The following is a 14,976-nucleotide window of genomic DNA, read 5'->3' on the forward strand; positions in this document are numbered from 1 at the left end:
CATACTAAAATATTTTTATAACCAGAAAAAAAGTTATAAGACTTTTTTTTTTTAAGATTATTTTTTATGTTCTCTCACTGGTTTTTAGATGTCACATTTCAGGTTTTGTGCTTTGGTGTTTACAATTATTTAGTGCCCTTTTTTCTATTTTTTTTGTCCCCTTAAGATGCATTTGCAACTTTGTTCTGAAGTTGTCATAGCGTGTTAATGTTAGTCACTCAGTCTTGTCCGACTCTTTGCAACCCCATGGACTGTAGCCCAACAGTCTTCTCTTGTCTATGGACTTATCCAGCCAGGAATACTGGGGTGGGTAACCATTCCCTTCTCCAGGGGACCTTCTGTACTCTGGGATCAAAGCTGGGTCTCCTATACCGCAGGAGGATTCTTTATCATTTGAACCACCAGGGAAGTTTTAACAGTATTCAGTATAAAATTGGGAGTGCTGCCTTGGTTAAAAGCCTGATGTGATGGTCCTCACAGAATCTCTGTGATATGTCTTTTACTTAGCCTTTGCTCTTGAAAACATTCTGATTGCTCAAGAATATTGCTACTCCAGTAGAAATTAACCCAAGTTTTGGCGAGTTTTGTTTTACTTTTTACAGAGATATGCTTCCAGAACCTCAGGAAAAAGTCAGTGTTGTTCACATTATTCTTTCAGAATATGATTTTCTTAATGTTGAATCTGCTGTTAGTCACATGTTGTTACGTCCTGTGTGTCTGATTTCATGTGTCACTTTGTTACATGCTTCTAGTATCAAACATTTTTATGTTGTGTTCCAAACCAAAATTAATATGGAAGATTGTGCCATATAAAGAAAGGATACCTCATGTATTAGGGAGTAAGAAATTTTGGATATAGAGAATATATAATTTTTGATTTGTTGAGGCAGAATTTGTAATGAAGTGTATTGGTTTTCAAGTATTAAAGTTGGTGAATATTATGCTCTTTAAAATGACTATCAGTGAAACTAGACTGTTACTCAACTTTTTATTCCTATATGCAGAATGCCAAGTTTCTATTTTTTTAAGTTATTTAGGAAAAGGCAGAGAAGTTTTTTATTTTGAAGCTATAGTTTCTACTATGAATTATAAAAGTGATTTTTTTTTGCAAAAATATTTATGTAAAGTAAAAAGTCTGTGCAGTTAAGTTAGAAAAATAAAGATAAATCATTCACAGCTTTCTTCTGCTTTCTTCATTTTCTGTTGCTGTGTAACACATGGCCACAAATTTAGCTTGAGGCTTAAAGCACCATGTGTTTATTTCACAATTTCCATGGATCAGAACCAGGTTAGCTGGATCCTCTGCTTATGGTCTCAGCAGGTGAGGTCAATGCGTCAGCAAGGTTGTGCTCTCATTTAAGATTTGTGATCTCCTCTCCCCTGGTTCATTCATATTGTTCGCTGAATATGGTTTCTTACCGTTGTAAACGGATTGAGGCCTCATTTTATTTGCTGGGTGGGGGTAGGGGAATCTCTCTGAGTTCCTGGCAGGCACCCTTGGGTCCTGGGTGTCATGTAGCCTTCTCATGTGTGTATTCACATGGCCGTAACAGGGGGCTAGTTCTCTGCTATCTGTTGTGTGCGTGTGCTAAGTTGCTTCAGTTGTGCCGGACTCCATGAGACTCTGTAGCCTGTCAGGCTCCTCTGTCCATGGGATTCTCCAGGCAAGAATACTGGAGTGGGTTGCCATGCCCTCCTCCAGGGGATCTGCCTGACCCAGGGATTGAACGTGTGTCCCTTATGTCTCCCGGACCGGCAGGTGGGTTCCTTACCTCCAGTGCCGCCTAGGACGCCCAGGAGGCTCCTCTTTGGAGGACAGTAGCTCTGCTGGATGAGGCTTCACTCTCAAGGCCATGTGCATGTGTGCTTGCGCGCTCGCTGAGCCGTGTCTGACTCTCTGCGACCCCGTGGACCGTACCCCACTAGGCTCCTCTGTCCACGGGATTCCCAGGGAAGGAGACGGGAGTGAGTTGCTGTTTCCTTCTCCAGGAGTTCTTCCCAACCCAGGGATCGAACCTGCATCTCCTGCACTGGCAGGCGAATTCTGTACCACTGCATTGCCTGGGAAGCCCACACCTCCATCAGGGCTGTTTCCAAATACAGTTGACTTTAACAACATAGGTTTGAACTGTGAGGGTTCACTTACATGTGGAAATTTTTCAGTAGTAAATAGTACAGTACTACGCACCCTGTGCTTGGTTGAACCCATAGATGTAGGACCTTAGGTAGGAAGGACTGACTGTAAGCTGTGTGTGGATGTTTGACCATGTGGAGGGTCATCATCCGTAACTCTTGCATTGTTCAGTGGTCACTACACAGTCACATTAGGGGTTGGGACTTCAACATACGAGTTTTGGGAGACAGATACACTGTGGAAGGCCAGGATTGGCAAGTGGAATTAGAACAGGATTGTATTAAAATATAATTGTTATATTTTTCAGAATAATGTATGCATGTAATTTTTTTTTAAGTACGAAAGAGATTTTATTGGAATCTCTTCCTTCTCACCCTATGCTGGATCTCCAAACAACTTCAGTTCTTCTGATAACGTTCATATCACTAAACAATAATTTTGTATGTGTTTCTTTAATGTTCAGTTTTAGACATTATTTATTGGCCTTTTGCAACAGTGGATGAGGTGTTAGCTGATTGTGCTGCTCGTGCTCTCTGAGTACCTTGATTTTGACGGATGAGACTCTGGATTTTTGCAGGGCAAGCTATTTCCTTCTTTGGCTGTATCTTGTGTGTATTGTGGCTTGTGGTTTTCCCATCAGTCCTCTTATCACATTTCCATTTTCTGGAAGTAGATGACATCTTAACCTTTTCCCCTTCCCATTTTACTTTTTATATAGTTTTAAACACGTGTAGGAAATTATTCCTTTTTTGCCCTGCCAGTAAGGGGAAGAAAAGGAAAAAGTGGTCACCATGCTATCTTGGATCGAAAGTACCAAAATTGCGTCGGTTCCAGGAACTTTTGTGATTTCTGATTTCTAAGGCCATTTGAAGGATCCTGACTAGTACCCTCAAGGCCTAACAGACTGTTGTTTGGAAGAATGAATTGGGTTGATTAATATCTTAGGTTCACACTTAAGTTTAGTTCCTATTAGACCTAGAATCAGCAGTCTTGAAGCATAAGAGTAACCTGTAAATGAGGAAGATTTCACTGTAATTTGCTGGTTCTCTTGTATTTTTTATGTCATAAGTTTTTTGTTGCACTCTTTTCAGGGTCATAGTAGAATTCATTTACAATTGCTTAAATTGGAAAGGCGCTAAACTTTTTGTAGTGAAGCGTTTGCTTGAAATAGCAAGCACTAAGTACAACTTTTTGTTGAATTTTGGGTAGTGAGCATTACTCAGTACATAGATGAGGGAGTGCCTGAATACACTTTGCAGGACATGAGATTGTTGTGTTTATTCAAAGGTAAACAAGCGAACGAAATTGTGTTTGTAAGATTAAGAAATAAAATTGCCCCAAATTGGTGTTGACTTGCTTTTGTAAAAAAGTTACATTGGAAAACACCCTGCCCATTCATATACAAATTGTTGGGGACACTTTCTGACATGTAGGGCTAAGAGAAAGTGTTTGGGTTTGGTTGTAGACCACCGCAATAAAGCGAATATCACAATAAAGCGAGTCACATGAATTTTTTGCTTTCCCAGTGCAGATAAAAGTTACATTTACACTATACTGTAGTCTAGTAAGTGTGCAGTAGCATTCAGTCTAAAGTGTGGACACACCTTAATTTTAAAACTTCATTGCCTGAAAATGCTAACCATCATCTTGTAATCTTTTTGCTGGTAGAGGGTCTTGGCTCGGTGCTCATGGCTTCAGACTGATCAGGGTGGTGGTTGCTGAAGGTTGGGGTGGCTGTGGCAGTTTCCTAAAATAAGAAAACAGTGAAGTTTGGTGCATAGATCGATTCTTCCTTTTACAAACAATTTCTCTGTAGCATGCAATACTGTTTGGTAGCATTTTTCCATAGTAGAAATTCTTTCAAAATCAGACTTAGTCTTCTCAAATCCTGTCTTATCAACTACATTTATGTAATATTCTGTTTGTTGTCATTTCAACAATCTTCACAGCATCTTCACCAGGATAGAATTCTGTTTGAGAAATTCTGTCCTCTTTTTGCTCATCCAAAAGGGGCAGCTCCTCATCCATTAAAATTTATCATGAGGTGCAGCAGTGTAGTCACATCTTCGTGCCTCACTTCTAATGCTAGCTCTCTTGCCATTTCCACCACATCTGCAGTTAGCTTCCTCCATGAAGTCTCGAACCCCTCAAAGTCAAATGCCATGAGGGTTGAAATCAGCTTCTTTCAGACCCCTCTTAACATTGCTGTGTTGACCCCTCCTATGAATCATGAGTGTTCTCAGTGGCACCAAGAACAGTGAATCCTTCCCAGTAGCTGTTCAGTTTACTTTGCCTAGAACCACTAGAGGAATCACTATCTGTTGCAGCTATAACCTTACTAAATATGTTTCTTATTAAGACTTGAAAGTTGAAATGAATCCTTGGTCGAAAGTTGAAATGAATCCTTGATCTGTGAGCTACAGGATGGATGTTGCCTTAGCAGTCATGCAAACACTAATCTCCATCAGAGCTCTGGCATGATCAGGTGTGTTGACAGCAGTAATGTCTTGAAAGGATTTTTTTCCTGAGCAGTAGATCTCAACAATGGATTTAAAATATTTTCAGTCAGCCATGTTGTAAATAGATGTCCTGTCATCCAAGTTTGTTGTTCCAGTGAGAGAGCCCGGGCATAGCAGATTGAGCGTGATCCTTCAAGGCGGTAGACTTTTCACATGGTAGATGAGTACTGGCTTCTGCTAGTCATGGGCTGCATTGGCCCCTTACAAGAGTGTCAGCCTGTCTTTTGAAACTTTGAAGGCAGGCATTGATTTCTCCTTGTCAGCTGTGAAAGTCTACTGACTTCTTCCAGCTTAAGGCTGTTTTGTTCACGATGAAAATCTATTGTGTGTGGAGGTGCCTGCATTAATTACTGGCGCTAGATCCTCTGCATAAGTTGCAGCATCTTCCGCATCAGCATTCGGTGTGTCGCTTGCACTTCTGTGTTGCCGAGATGACTTCTTTCATTAAATCTCATGAATCAGCTCTGCCAGTTTCGCACTTCTGCAGCCTCCTCACCTCCCAGCCTTCAGAGAATTGAGCGGAGTAGAAACTTGCTCTGGCTTTGGCTTTCCAGAACGTGGCAGCTGGTTTACTCTTCTCTCCAGACACTAAGACTTTCTCTGTATCCGCAGTAAGGCCTCTTTGCTGGCTCATCATTTTTGTGTTCATTGGAGTCGCACTTAATGTCCTTCAAGAACTTTTCCTTTGCATTTACAGCTTAACTGGTGCAGGAGGCTTATCAGCATGCCTTCTTCACTAACTAACCCAGAGCTGCCGCAACCTTCAGTGTGTCTGCAAAACACAGTGAAGTGAAAGATGCCTGTTGTGTGATAGCAGCTGTGTAGCCTTCAAAGCCTAAAATGCATGCTGTGCTGAACCCTGGCCTAATCAGTAGTGGACAACTTTAAAAGTCTTTGTTAGAAATAAGCTTTTTGGTGGGGTAGCCAGCCAGCAGCTAAGAAACTGTTTAGGTTAAAGATTCCTCAGGCCTTGATTAAAGTCATTAGAAACTGATTTGATTTGAAGTTATTTTCAGATCTAAAAATACTCATTTCATATGGTGCTTACAAGTGATAAAGTAGAAAATTTAAATGTTACTGATTCTTCAGTGTACCTGAAGGGAGTTGGAAAAACAAAAGAATGCCTGAATTGGACTGAAAACCCAGGCTGCTGTTTAATATCTTTCCTGTGAATCAATAAGTCTTAAGTAGCCAAAGGAAGGGCAATACTGGGATGTTGTTAAATTTGAGTAAAGGCATTCTGTGAAGAATTAGATGACATGATCTATGCCTCTTCTCTGGTGATTAGATTTTAAGAAGTGAGATTTTAGACAGTCTTGTTGGATAGTTAGTTGAAAGCATATGTATTAAGTGAACCTTTGAAAAGTACTTTCTAATTGCTTAGTATTTCTCTAAGTAGTACTTTAAGTTTCTGCATTAGGTACATTTTTTAAAAGAGCGTCTCTGATAAGAGCTGACTTTTGACACTGTTGAAATGTTTTGTAAGTCTAAATTACATTTCCCCTACCTCATTCTTCCCACCACCACCCCCACCAGTGCCTCCCTCCCCCCCAAAAAGAAGAAAGAAGCTTTTGATCTGCTAGAATATGGACTAGTGCTTGATCAAAACTTTAGGGTGATTGAAACCACACAAAATGAAGTGAATTGTCAGCTCTGGGAAGACATTGAGGCGAATTCATTGTCCTAGTAATATAAATTAGTATGGAATGTCCCTTCAGGAACCTGAGTGAGTAAGTGTTTGATGCACACTTGAATATTGTTCATTTAAATGGAAAATGCCTACCAAAGAGAATTTTAATAATGTCTAACCCTGTTGAGTGATTTACGTGTGTTTTAAAGCTTTATATGCAGTGTTTCTGTGAAATGAATATTACTTCTGTTTTGTAAATGAGAAAACTAAGGTTCAGAGGTTTGGCAGCTTGTAACAGAGTTGGAATTCAAATTCAGGTGTTTCTGTGCAAAGCTTGTACAATCCTATGCCTTATATGTATTTGTCCACTTATATTTATTAACAAATTCTTCTTCTCTATCAGACACTGAGGATAAAGAGTGGATAAAGGGAAACAAAGATGCAAGCAAAAAAGGCAGAGTTTCTGTTCTTAGAGCTTTTTTTCTAGTAGAGTAGTAGTAGCAGGAGTAGTGTGTTAGTTGCTCAGTCATGTCTTGACTCTTTGCGACCCCATGGATTGCAAACTGCCGGGCTCCTGACTGTCCATGGAATTCTCCAGGCAAGCATACTGGAGTGGGTTGCCATTTCCTTCTCCAGGGGATCTTCCCAACCCAGGGATTCAATAAACCCAGGTCTCCTGCATTGCAGGTGGATTCTTTACCCCTTAGGAGAGGGCAGGTCTGGATCTCAGATGGGCTGCAGTCTGTACCTGCCAACAACTTCTGGAAATTGAACTTTGCTTTACAAAGCTTGCTGTAGATACTGCAGAATGGGTTCATGTTATTTTGCTCCTGGCGAGTTGACTTGCATGCAGTTAGATTTTCTAAAACAGACAAGTAGAAATTGAGGCCACGAGCATATTAAAATTTGGTGTGAGTTTAACAGAGGAGGTTTCTTAAAGGATCTGATGAGATTGTGACCCTGGTTAGGGTTACATCAACAAGTGGACACTTCTGTGGGAACTTAAAGGGAAAGATGTTTATATTTCTACCAGGGTTCATTTCAGCTTGGACAGTTCTTGGGGTACAGTTCACCTCTTACTGCTTAAACTGCTTTAAAGGAACTTATATCCTTTGTCTCATGATTGTCGGTCTTTGTCATCCTTTGAAACAGTACTTTTAAAAATCAGATATTCGTTAAATAATCATACAAGTGTCACATTACTGTGATGAATGTTTCAAAGGTGAATGACAGTACAGTGAGGGTATAAAGGAGACAGTTCTGATGGGGCACATGGAGGGAAGGCTTTCCTCATTAGGAAAACTAGTGGGGAGAGCCTGGTTCTATACCAAATAGAGAAAGGCTCTGTGGTATAGGGAACTGAAAAAAGACCATTGTGCCTAGTGCAGAGAGCTGGGGAAGGGCACATGGCAGGAGATGAGACAGAAATTAGACCAGGCACGGACGTTGTTTTCGTAGATTTTTGTTTCTGTAGTGAGTGGGAAATCGTTGAACTTTTTAAGGTGGTAGAGGAAATGGGTGGGTATCAGTCACCTGATCAGATCAGTTTTTGAGAAGATAGGCATGCCATCTCCATGTGAGAGCCAAAGGCAATTTGGACTTGGGTCATGGTGGTGGTTGGAGGAAGAAGAGACAAATATGGGGAAAACTGGGTAAAAATCAGTAGAAGTCAATGATAAATAGGTTATAAGGGGTGCTGGAGCAAATACATCAGAGGACTACCTCGTTGGTTAACCAGCTAAAGCTGTTTTGAGTTGCTTTCGTAGTCTGTTCCGGGTTTTTTTTTTTTTTTTTTGCCTGCACTGGGTCTTTATGGTGAGGGCTTTTCTCTTGCTTGGCGAGGGGGGCTGCTCTAGTTGCAGTGTGCAGGCTGCTCATTGCTGTGGCTTCTCTTGTTGGGGAGCACAAGGGCTTCTGCAGCCTGGGCTCATGGGCTCCATCGTCGTGGGTCCTGGGCTTCTAGAACTCAGGCTCAGTGGCTGTGGCGGACGGATTTAGTTGCTGGGCGGCATGTCAGATCTTCCAGACCAGGGATTGAACCTGAGTCTCCTGCTTTGGCAGGCAGATTCTCTACCACTGAGCCACCAGGGAAGCCCTGTTCAAGTTGTTTATTCAGGATCATGATGGCCAAAGCTTGGTCTCTCGACTTCTTGGTAATTGTGGTTAAATTCCTAGCATTACCTAGGACCCACTTTTCATCCGGATTTCTTTAAGCTTAGTTGTCTTCTGCTTAATTCCCCTACCTTGTCTTTAATTGTTTTCTCTCTAAGCAGTATTATCCTTTGTTTATATGAGAAACTTGAAAACAAATTTTGGGGGGAACGGTGGGATTGTTGCTAAACGTTAGGTCCCGACTTCTGAAAGCAGTTATATGGAGACATCCTTCACATACCACACAGTTAACCAATTGAAAGTGTGTAATTCAGTGGTTTTTGGTATGGTGGTGCAGTCTTCACCTCAGTCCATTTTAGAATATTTTCATCACCTGAAAAAGAAATGGTGTACTTGTAATTATCACTCCTCATTTCTCCCCAACTGGCCCAGCTGTGGACAGTCCCCAGTAGATTTCTTTTTCTGGACATTTCATATAAATGCGTTTCTATAACGTGCTCTTTTAAATGTGACTTGCGTGTTTTCGAGGTTCATCTGTGCTGTAGCATGCATCAGTACCTCATTCCATTTTCATGGTTAATATTTCATTAATTCGGTAGAACACATTTTGTTTATTCATTCCTCATCTGATGGACATTTAGCTGGTTTCCAATTTTAATGAATTTTTTATGAGTAATGCTGCCGTGACTGTGTATAACTTTTTATGGTAACATATATTTTCACGTCTGTTGGGTATATACCTGGGAGTGGAATTGTTGGCTCATACTGCATATTATTATGTTTAATTTTTTGAAGAACTGTCAAACTGTTTTCCAAAGCTGCTATACCATTTTGCAATCCATTAGGGATATGTCAGGGTTCCAATTTCTCTACATTCTTGCTAACACTTGTCTGTCTTCTTTGATTATAAGCAAGTAAGTGTAAAGTGATAATCTCATAGTGGTTTTGATTTGTATTTGCTTGATGGCTAATGATGCTGAACTTGACTTTTAAAAGAAAAGCAGAACTTTAATTTCACTGAGGATGTAAAAATAGAAATGTTTCGTAATTTCATGTAATTGCATAGAGACCATTAGTTTTACTGTGTTTAAAATTTGTTCTTTTTCATCAGTTGTATTCCCTGAATGACTACAAGCCACCCATTTCTAAAGCGAAAATGACCCAAATTACTAAGGCAGCCATCAAAGCTATAAAGGTGAGTAACACTTTTTACTCTTCTGTTTTCAAAAGGAAATACTCCACTAATATTTTGGAGGAGGGATAATTTTTACAGATTATATATTTTCTTCATCTTTACAAAGTTAGTACATGTTCCAAAATTTGAAAAACACAAAAATTAAAATCTGTCACCTACAAACCCTCCCAACTAGAGATAAACACTTAATATTTTCATAAATATTCTTACATAAACTTTGAAGCAGTCAGTTTCTCTTTTTATAGGTAAGAATTTGGATACAGGCATATTGTGGAGAATGTGTTTAACACTTTTTTGTCACACTGACTTTATAGAATCTTGAAATACTAGTTAAGAAAAGTTTTCTAAGTAAAAATTAATGTGTTGGTTTTTTTATCTTATTGATTATACTATAGATTTGAAAATAGAACTTTATGGAAAATAATTGGATTACATTGTACACAGGACATTTAAACTCTGGGAAGAGGCCACAGGTACTTAGCTGTTACTCTGACACAGTGGTTTTGAACCTGTGTTGACATATGGATACTGCTACTGCTTTGTCACTTCAGTCATGTCCGACTGTGCAGCCCCATAGACGGCAGCCCACCAGGCTCTACCGTCCCTGGGATTCTCCGAGCAAGAACACTGGAGTGGGTTGCCATTTACTTCTCCAGTGCATGAAAGTGAAAAGTGAAAATGAAGTTGCTCAGTCGTGTCTTAGCGACCCCATGGACCGCAGCCTACCAGGCTTCTCCATCCATGGGATTTTCCAGGCAAGAGTACTGGAGTCGGTTGGCTTGTCTTCTCCATGACTTATGGATACTTCTGAAAAGCTCAGAAGATTGGACTGTCCAGAGAAATACACACATGTACAAAATTTTGCCTCAGAAGGTTGAACTGTTTCTAGAGAAATAGACATATGTACAAAATTGTCAATAAAATTTCTTGGCTTTGGGGACCTTCTGAAGCTCAGCCATAGACCCTTCTCCAAAATGTCCTTATCCCCAAAGCTAAGACTCCCTATTCTAGTCCAGTTGTTAAAATTGAGTATGAGTGAGTGGTTATTTTTAATTAAGTAGATCTGCTGTAGGTTCTCAGTGATATGTTTTTCTGCTCGGAGTAAGAACATCAGCCATAACCAGAGGCACCATTATTTAAATAAGTTATCTTTGTTTTTTGTTTTTGTTTGTGTTTTTGGCCTCATTGAGGAGCCTTTGGAATTTTAGTTCCTCAACCAGGGATCCAGCCCTGGGCTCCCAGCAGTGAAAGCGCTAAGTCCTACCCACTGAACTGCCAGGGAATTCCCTGGATAAGTTATCTTTGAATAATAGCATTATCTGTTAGATTTAACAGATGATTCTTCATAGAGAGTCTCTATTAGGAGAAAATTTAGATAGTTGATTTTGCAGCATTCTAACGGCCAAATACCTGAATGGTCTAGTGGTTTTCCCTACTTTATTCAATTTAAGTCTGAGTTTGGCAATAAGGAGCTCATGATCTGAGCCACAGTCAGCTCCCAGTCTTGTTTTTGCTGACTGTATAGAGCTTCTCCATCTTTGGCTGCAAAGAATATAATCAATCTGATTTCGGTGTTGACTATCTGGTGATGTCCATGTGTAGAGTCTTCTCTTGTGTTGTTGGAAGAGGGTGTTTGCTATGACCAGTGCCTTCTCTTGGCAAAACTCTGTTAGCCTTTGCCCTGGTTCATTCCGTATTCCAAGGCCAAGTTTTCCTCTTACTCCAGGTGTTTCTTGACTTTCTACTTTCAAATCCCTTATGATTATACAGTGGAAGTGAGAAATAGATTTAAGGGACTAGATCTGATAGATAGAGTGTCTGATGAACTGTGGACTGAGGTTCGTGACATTGTACAGGAGACAGGGATCAAGACCATCCCCGTGGAAAAGAAATGCAAAAAGCAAAATGGCTGCCTGGGGAGGCCTTACAAATAGCTGTGAAAAGAAGAGAAGCGAAAAGGAAAGGAGAAAAGGAAAGATATAAGCATCTGAATGCAGAGTTCCGAAGAATAGCAAGAAAGCCTTCCTCAGCGATCAGTGCAAAGAGATAGAGGAAAAGAACAGAATGGGAAAGACTAGAGATCTCTTCAAGAAAATTAGAGATACCAAGGGAACATTTCATGCAAAGATGGGCTCGATAAAGGACAGAAATGGTCTGGACCTAACAGAAGCAGAAGATATTAAGAAGAGGTTGCAAGAATACACAGAAAAACTGTACACAAAAGATCTTCACAACCAAGATAATCATGATGGTGTGATCACTCATCTAGAGCCAGACATCCTGGAATGTGAAGTCAAGTGGGCTCTAGAAAGCATCACTACGAACAAAGCTAGTGGAGGTGATGGAATTCCAGCTGAGCTATTTCAGATCCTAAAAGATGATGCTGTGAAAGTGCTGCAGTCAGTATGCCAGCAAATTTGGAAAACTCAGCAGTGGCCACAGGACTGGAAAAGGTCTGTTTTCATTCCAATCCCAAAGAAAGGCAATGCAAAAGAATGCTCAAACTACCACACAATTGCACTCATCTCACACGCTAGTAAAGTAATGCTCAAAATTCTCCAAGCCAGGCTTCAGCAGTACGTGAACTGTAAACTTCCAGATGTTCAAGCTGGTTTTAGAAAAGGGAACCAGAGATCAAATTGCCAACATCCGCTGGATCATGGAAAGAGCAAGCAAGTTCCAGAAAAACATCTATTTCTGCTTTCTTGACTATGCCAAAGCCTTTGACTCTGTGGATCACAATAAACTGTGGACAATTCTGAAAGAGATGGAAATACTAGACCACCTGACCACCTGAAGAAAGCTGAGTGCCGAAGAATTGATGCTTTTCAACTGTGGTGTTGGAGAAGACTCTTGAGAGTCCCTTGGACTGCAAGGAGGTCCTGCTAGTCCATTCTAAAGGAGATCAGCCCTGGGATTTCTTTGGAAGGAATGATGCTAAAGCTGAAACTCCAGTACTTTGGCCACCTCATGTGAAGAGTTGACTCTTTGGAAAAGACTGATGCTGGAAGGGATTGTGGGCAGGAGGAGAAGGGGATGACAGAGGATGAGATGGCTGGATGGCATCACTAACTCGATGGATGTGAGTTTGAGTAAACTCCGGGAGATGGTGATGGACAGGGAGGCCTGGCATGCTGCGATTCGTGGGGTCGCAAAGAGTCGGACACGACTGAGCGACTGATCTGATCTGAACGGCCAAATCTTAGTTTTCATACTTGTAATCAATGTCTAAATAGCATTAGAGTTCAAATCTCTGTATTTATATGTAGAATATGAAAGATAAGGACATGAGCAATGAACACATTTAACCTAGAGAATTTTCTTCAAAGAAGTGATTTTTCAGTGACTCTGATGAGTAATAGCTTCTTGTGCTTTCTTTTTGTTCTCCATCATTGTGGTCTGATTTCTGTGATCGTGATCCTGAGATTGTGCAGCATACATATTATCATTTTTGTTCTGTGGAATAGTTGATGCATTTTAATAAAAGCTTTTGTTGGACAGAATACTTTTTAATTGAAGACCTTTAAGGAATAGGTATTAACATTGTTTACATTTTTCAGATGTTGGAATGGTCTAAGAAAATTAATTTGCAACAGAATAAAAATAGCTAGATTTAAATTTTTCTCTCAGTCAAGAGAGAAAACATAGTTTACAGTTGAAACATGGTTTACTGTACTATTTTGATTTACTGGTACTTAGTTTTTTAATTTTGAAAAAATAAAAGTATGTTGCAAAATACAGTGAGCAATACAAAGCCGCTTAGAATTTCCAGGTATTAGCATCTTGCCCAGTACATTTGGTTAGTTCTCTACATGTACACACAGACACACATACACATTTTGTCAGGTTTTTTTGACTGAGTCATTTGAGAACTCATTTCAGAATTCATTTAGAATAGCACATAATCCCTAAATACTAGAATTTTAATGTCCTAAAGCAAAGAGATTTCATAGATCAGCAAAACACATCCCATGCAAGAAATTTTACTTTGATGCAACATTATTATCTAATATAATCTACACTTTGATTTATCACTTGTCTGAATGCTAACTTTAGTAGCTAATCCCTGCATTTGTTCATTTTCGGGATCCAGTCAAGGTCCTATCATATATTTGTCCTCTTACCCAGCCTTTTGCTTTGTTTCTGTTTTGTTTTTCATTGACATTTTTGAAGAGTTTAGATCAGCTGTTTTGCAGTACTGTGTTACTTTAAACTGCATTTGATGCATATATATATTGATATTTGAACTGCTTTTTCAGTTAAATGATACTGTGTTTCATATTAAGATAAGTCGTCGGCTTTTTGTCAGTGTTAAGAGATGATTATTGTGATGGGTGTTTGTTACCATTGCGCACTGTCAACGAAACCTCTGCTAACCTGTTATGGAAAAAGACCTATGTGAATTGAAAATCTTTGAATTAACATTTAGTAAGCTAACATTTAGTTTTAGTCTGAATTACAGATCATACATAAAGTAACTTAGAAGTAAGAAGCTCTGGCAAGATGTTTTCTAGAAGAATTATTATTTAATAAAAACCACTCAGTGTGTAAATGGTATTTTATATATTGATTTAAAATATTTAGTTATTTATAAAGTACCTGATAACTTTTAAGTAGTTCTTTTGGTGAGTTTTTTTTTTTTTTCTTAAATAACTTAAACTGTTGAGTAGACTATTACTTTGCAGTAAGGAAACTTTATTGTAGATTTTGATTTGGTGAATATGATTAATGAAGGTTTCCTATATTTTTTACTTTATAAATGTTGGATTTCATGCTGCAGTTGAATGGTCTTGTGTCCCAGTGTCCCTTAAAAGAATAAATTATGGGATCACAAATATAAAACAAAGCACAATTGAGGCTAGTTTTTTAAACAGAAATATGTTGATTATGCAGTTGCCATTGAGCTATTAGGTACAAATTCCAGATAGTTTTTGTTTAACCTATCATTTTTATTTTATTCATTTTTAAGTTTATTCATAGTGTTGTTTTATAAAACTTAAATGTAAAGGGTTTTCTCATAATTGATAAAAGCTCATTTCTGATTTTTAATCCATGTGCTCCCTTCTCTTCTGCCGAATTCATTTTGGCTGATCCATTCGAACATCGTACATCTCTATATTTTGTTATATATACATGCTAGTTTCATTTTCTAGGAGAAGCAGAAGATAATGAAGTTGAAAACAACTCCCTTGCATACATTTGTTCAGTTATTTGCTTTTTTTATGGCAACCCACTCCAGTATTCTTGCCTGGAGGATCCCAGGGACGGGGGAGCCTGCTGGGCTGCCTCTATGGGGTCGCATAGAGTCAGATATGACTGACTCTACTTAGCAGCAACAGCAGTACTAACTTAATTTAGCCAATAAAATGTTACTGTTGGAGATCTT

The 14,976-nt window shown here is 39.3% G+C and overlaps 1 protein-coding gene across 5 annotated transcripts in view; it reads left to right on the forward strand.

The window, feature by feature from the left end:
* The window catches only part of SCAF8 (SR-related CTD associated factor 8), a 218,910-nt gene that overhangs the window by 32,323 nt on the left and 171,611 nt on the right, over window positions 1-14,976 (forward strand). For all 5 annotated transcript variants that reach the window (XR_001918557.1, XM_018053397.1, XM_018053394.1 and 2 more), the window contains one exon: window positions 9,507-9,590. Coding sequence is in view for 4 of the 5 variants with exons in the window: in XM_018053397.1 (XP_017908886.1) it covers window positions 9,507-9,590 (84 nt within the window). In the remaining variant the exon portion in view is untranslated. The remainder of the gene's footprint in view (window positions 1-9,506; window positions 9,591-14,976) is intronic.

The sequence above is a fragment of the Capra hircus genome, chromosome 9, assembly GCF_001704415.2.
Source record: "Capra hircus breed San Clemente chromosome 9, ASM170441v1, whole genome shotgun sequence".
NCBI classification, from domain to species: Eukaryota; Metazoa; Chordata; class Mammalia; order Artiodactyla; family Bovidae; genus Capra; species Capra hircus.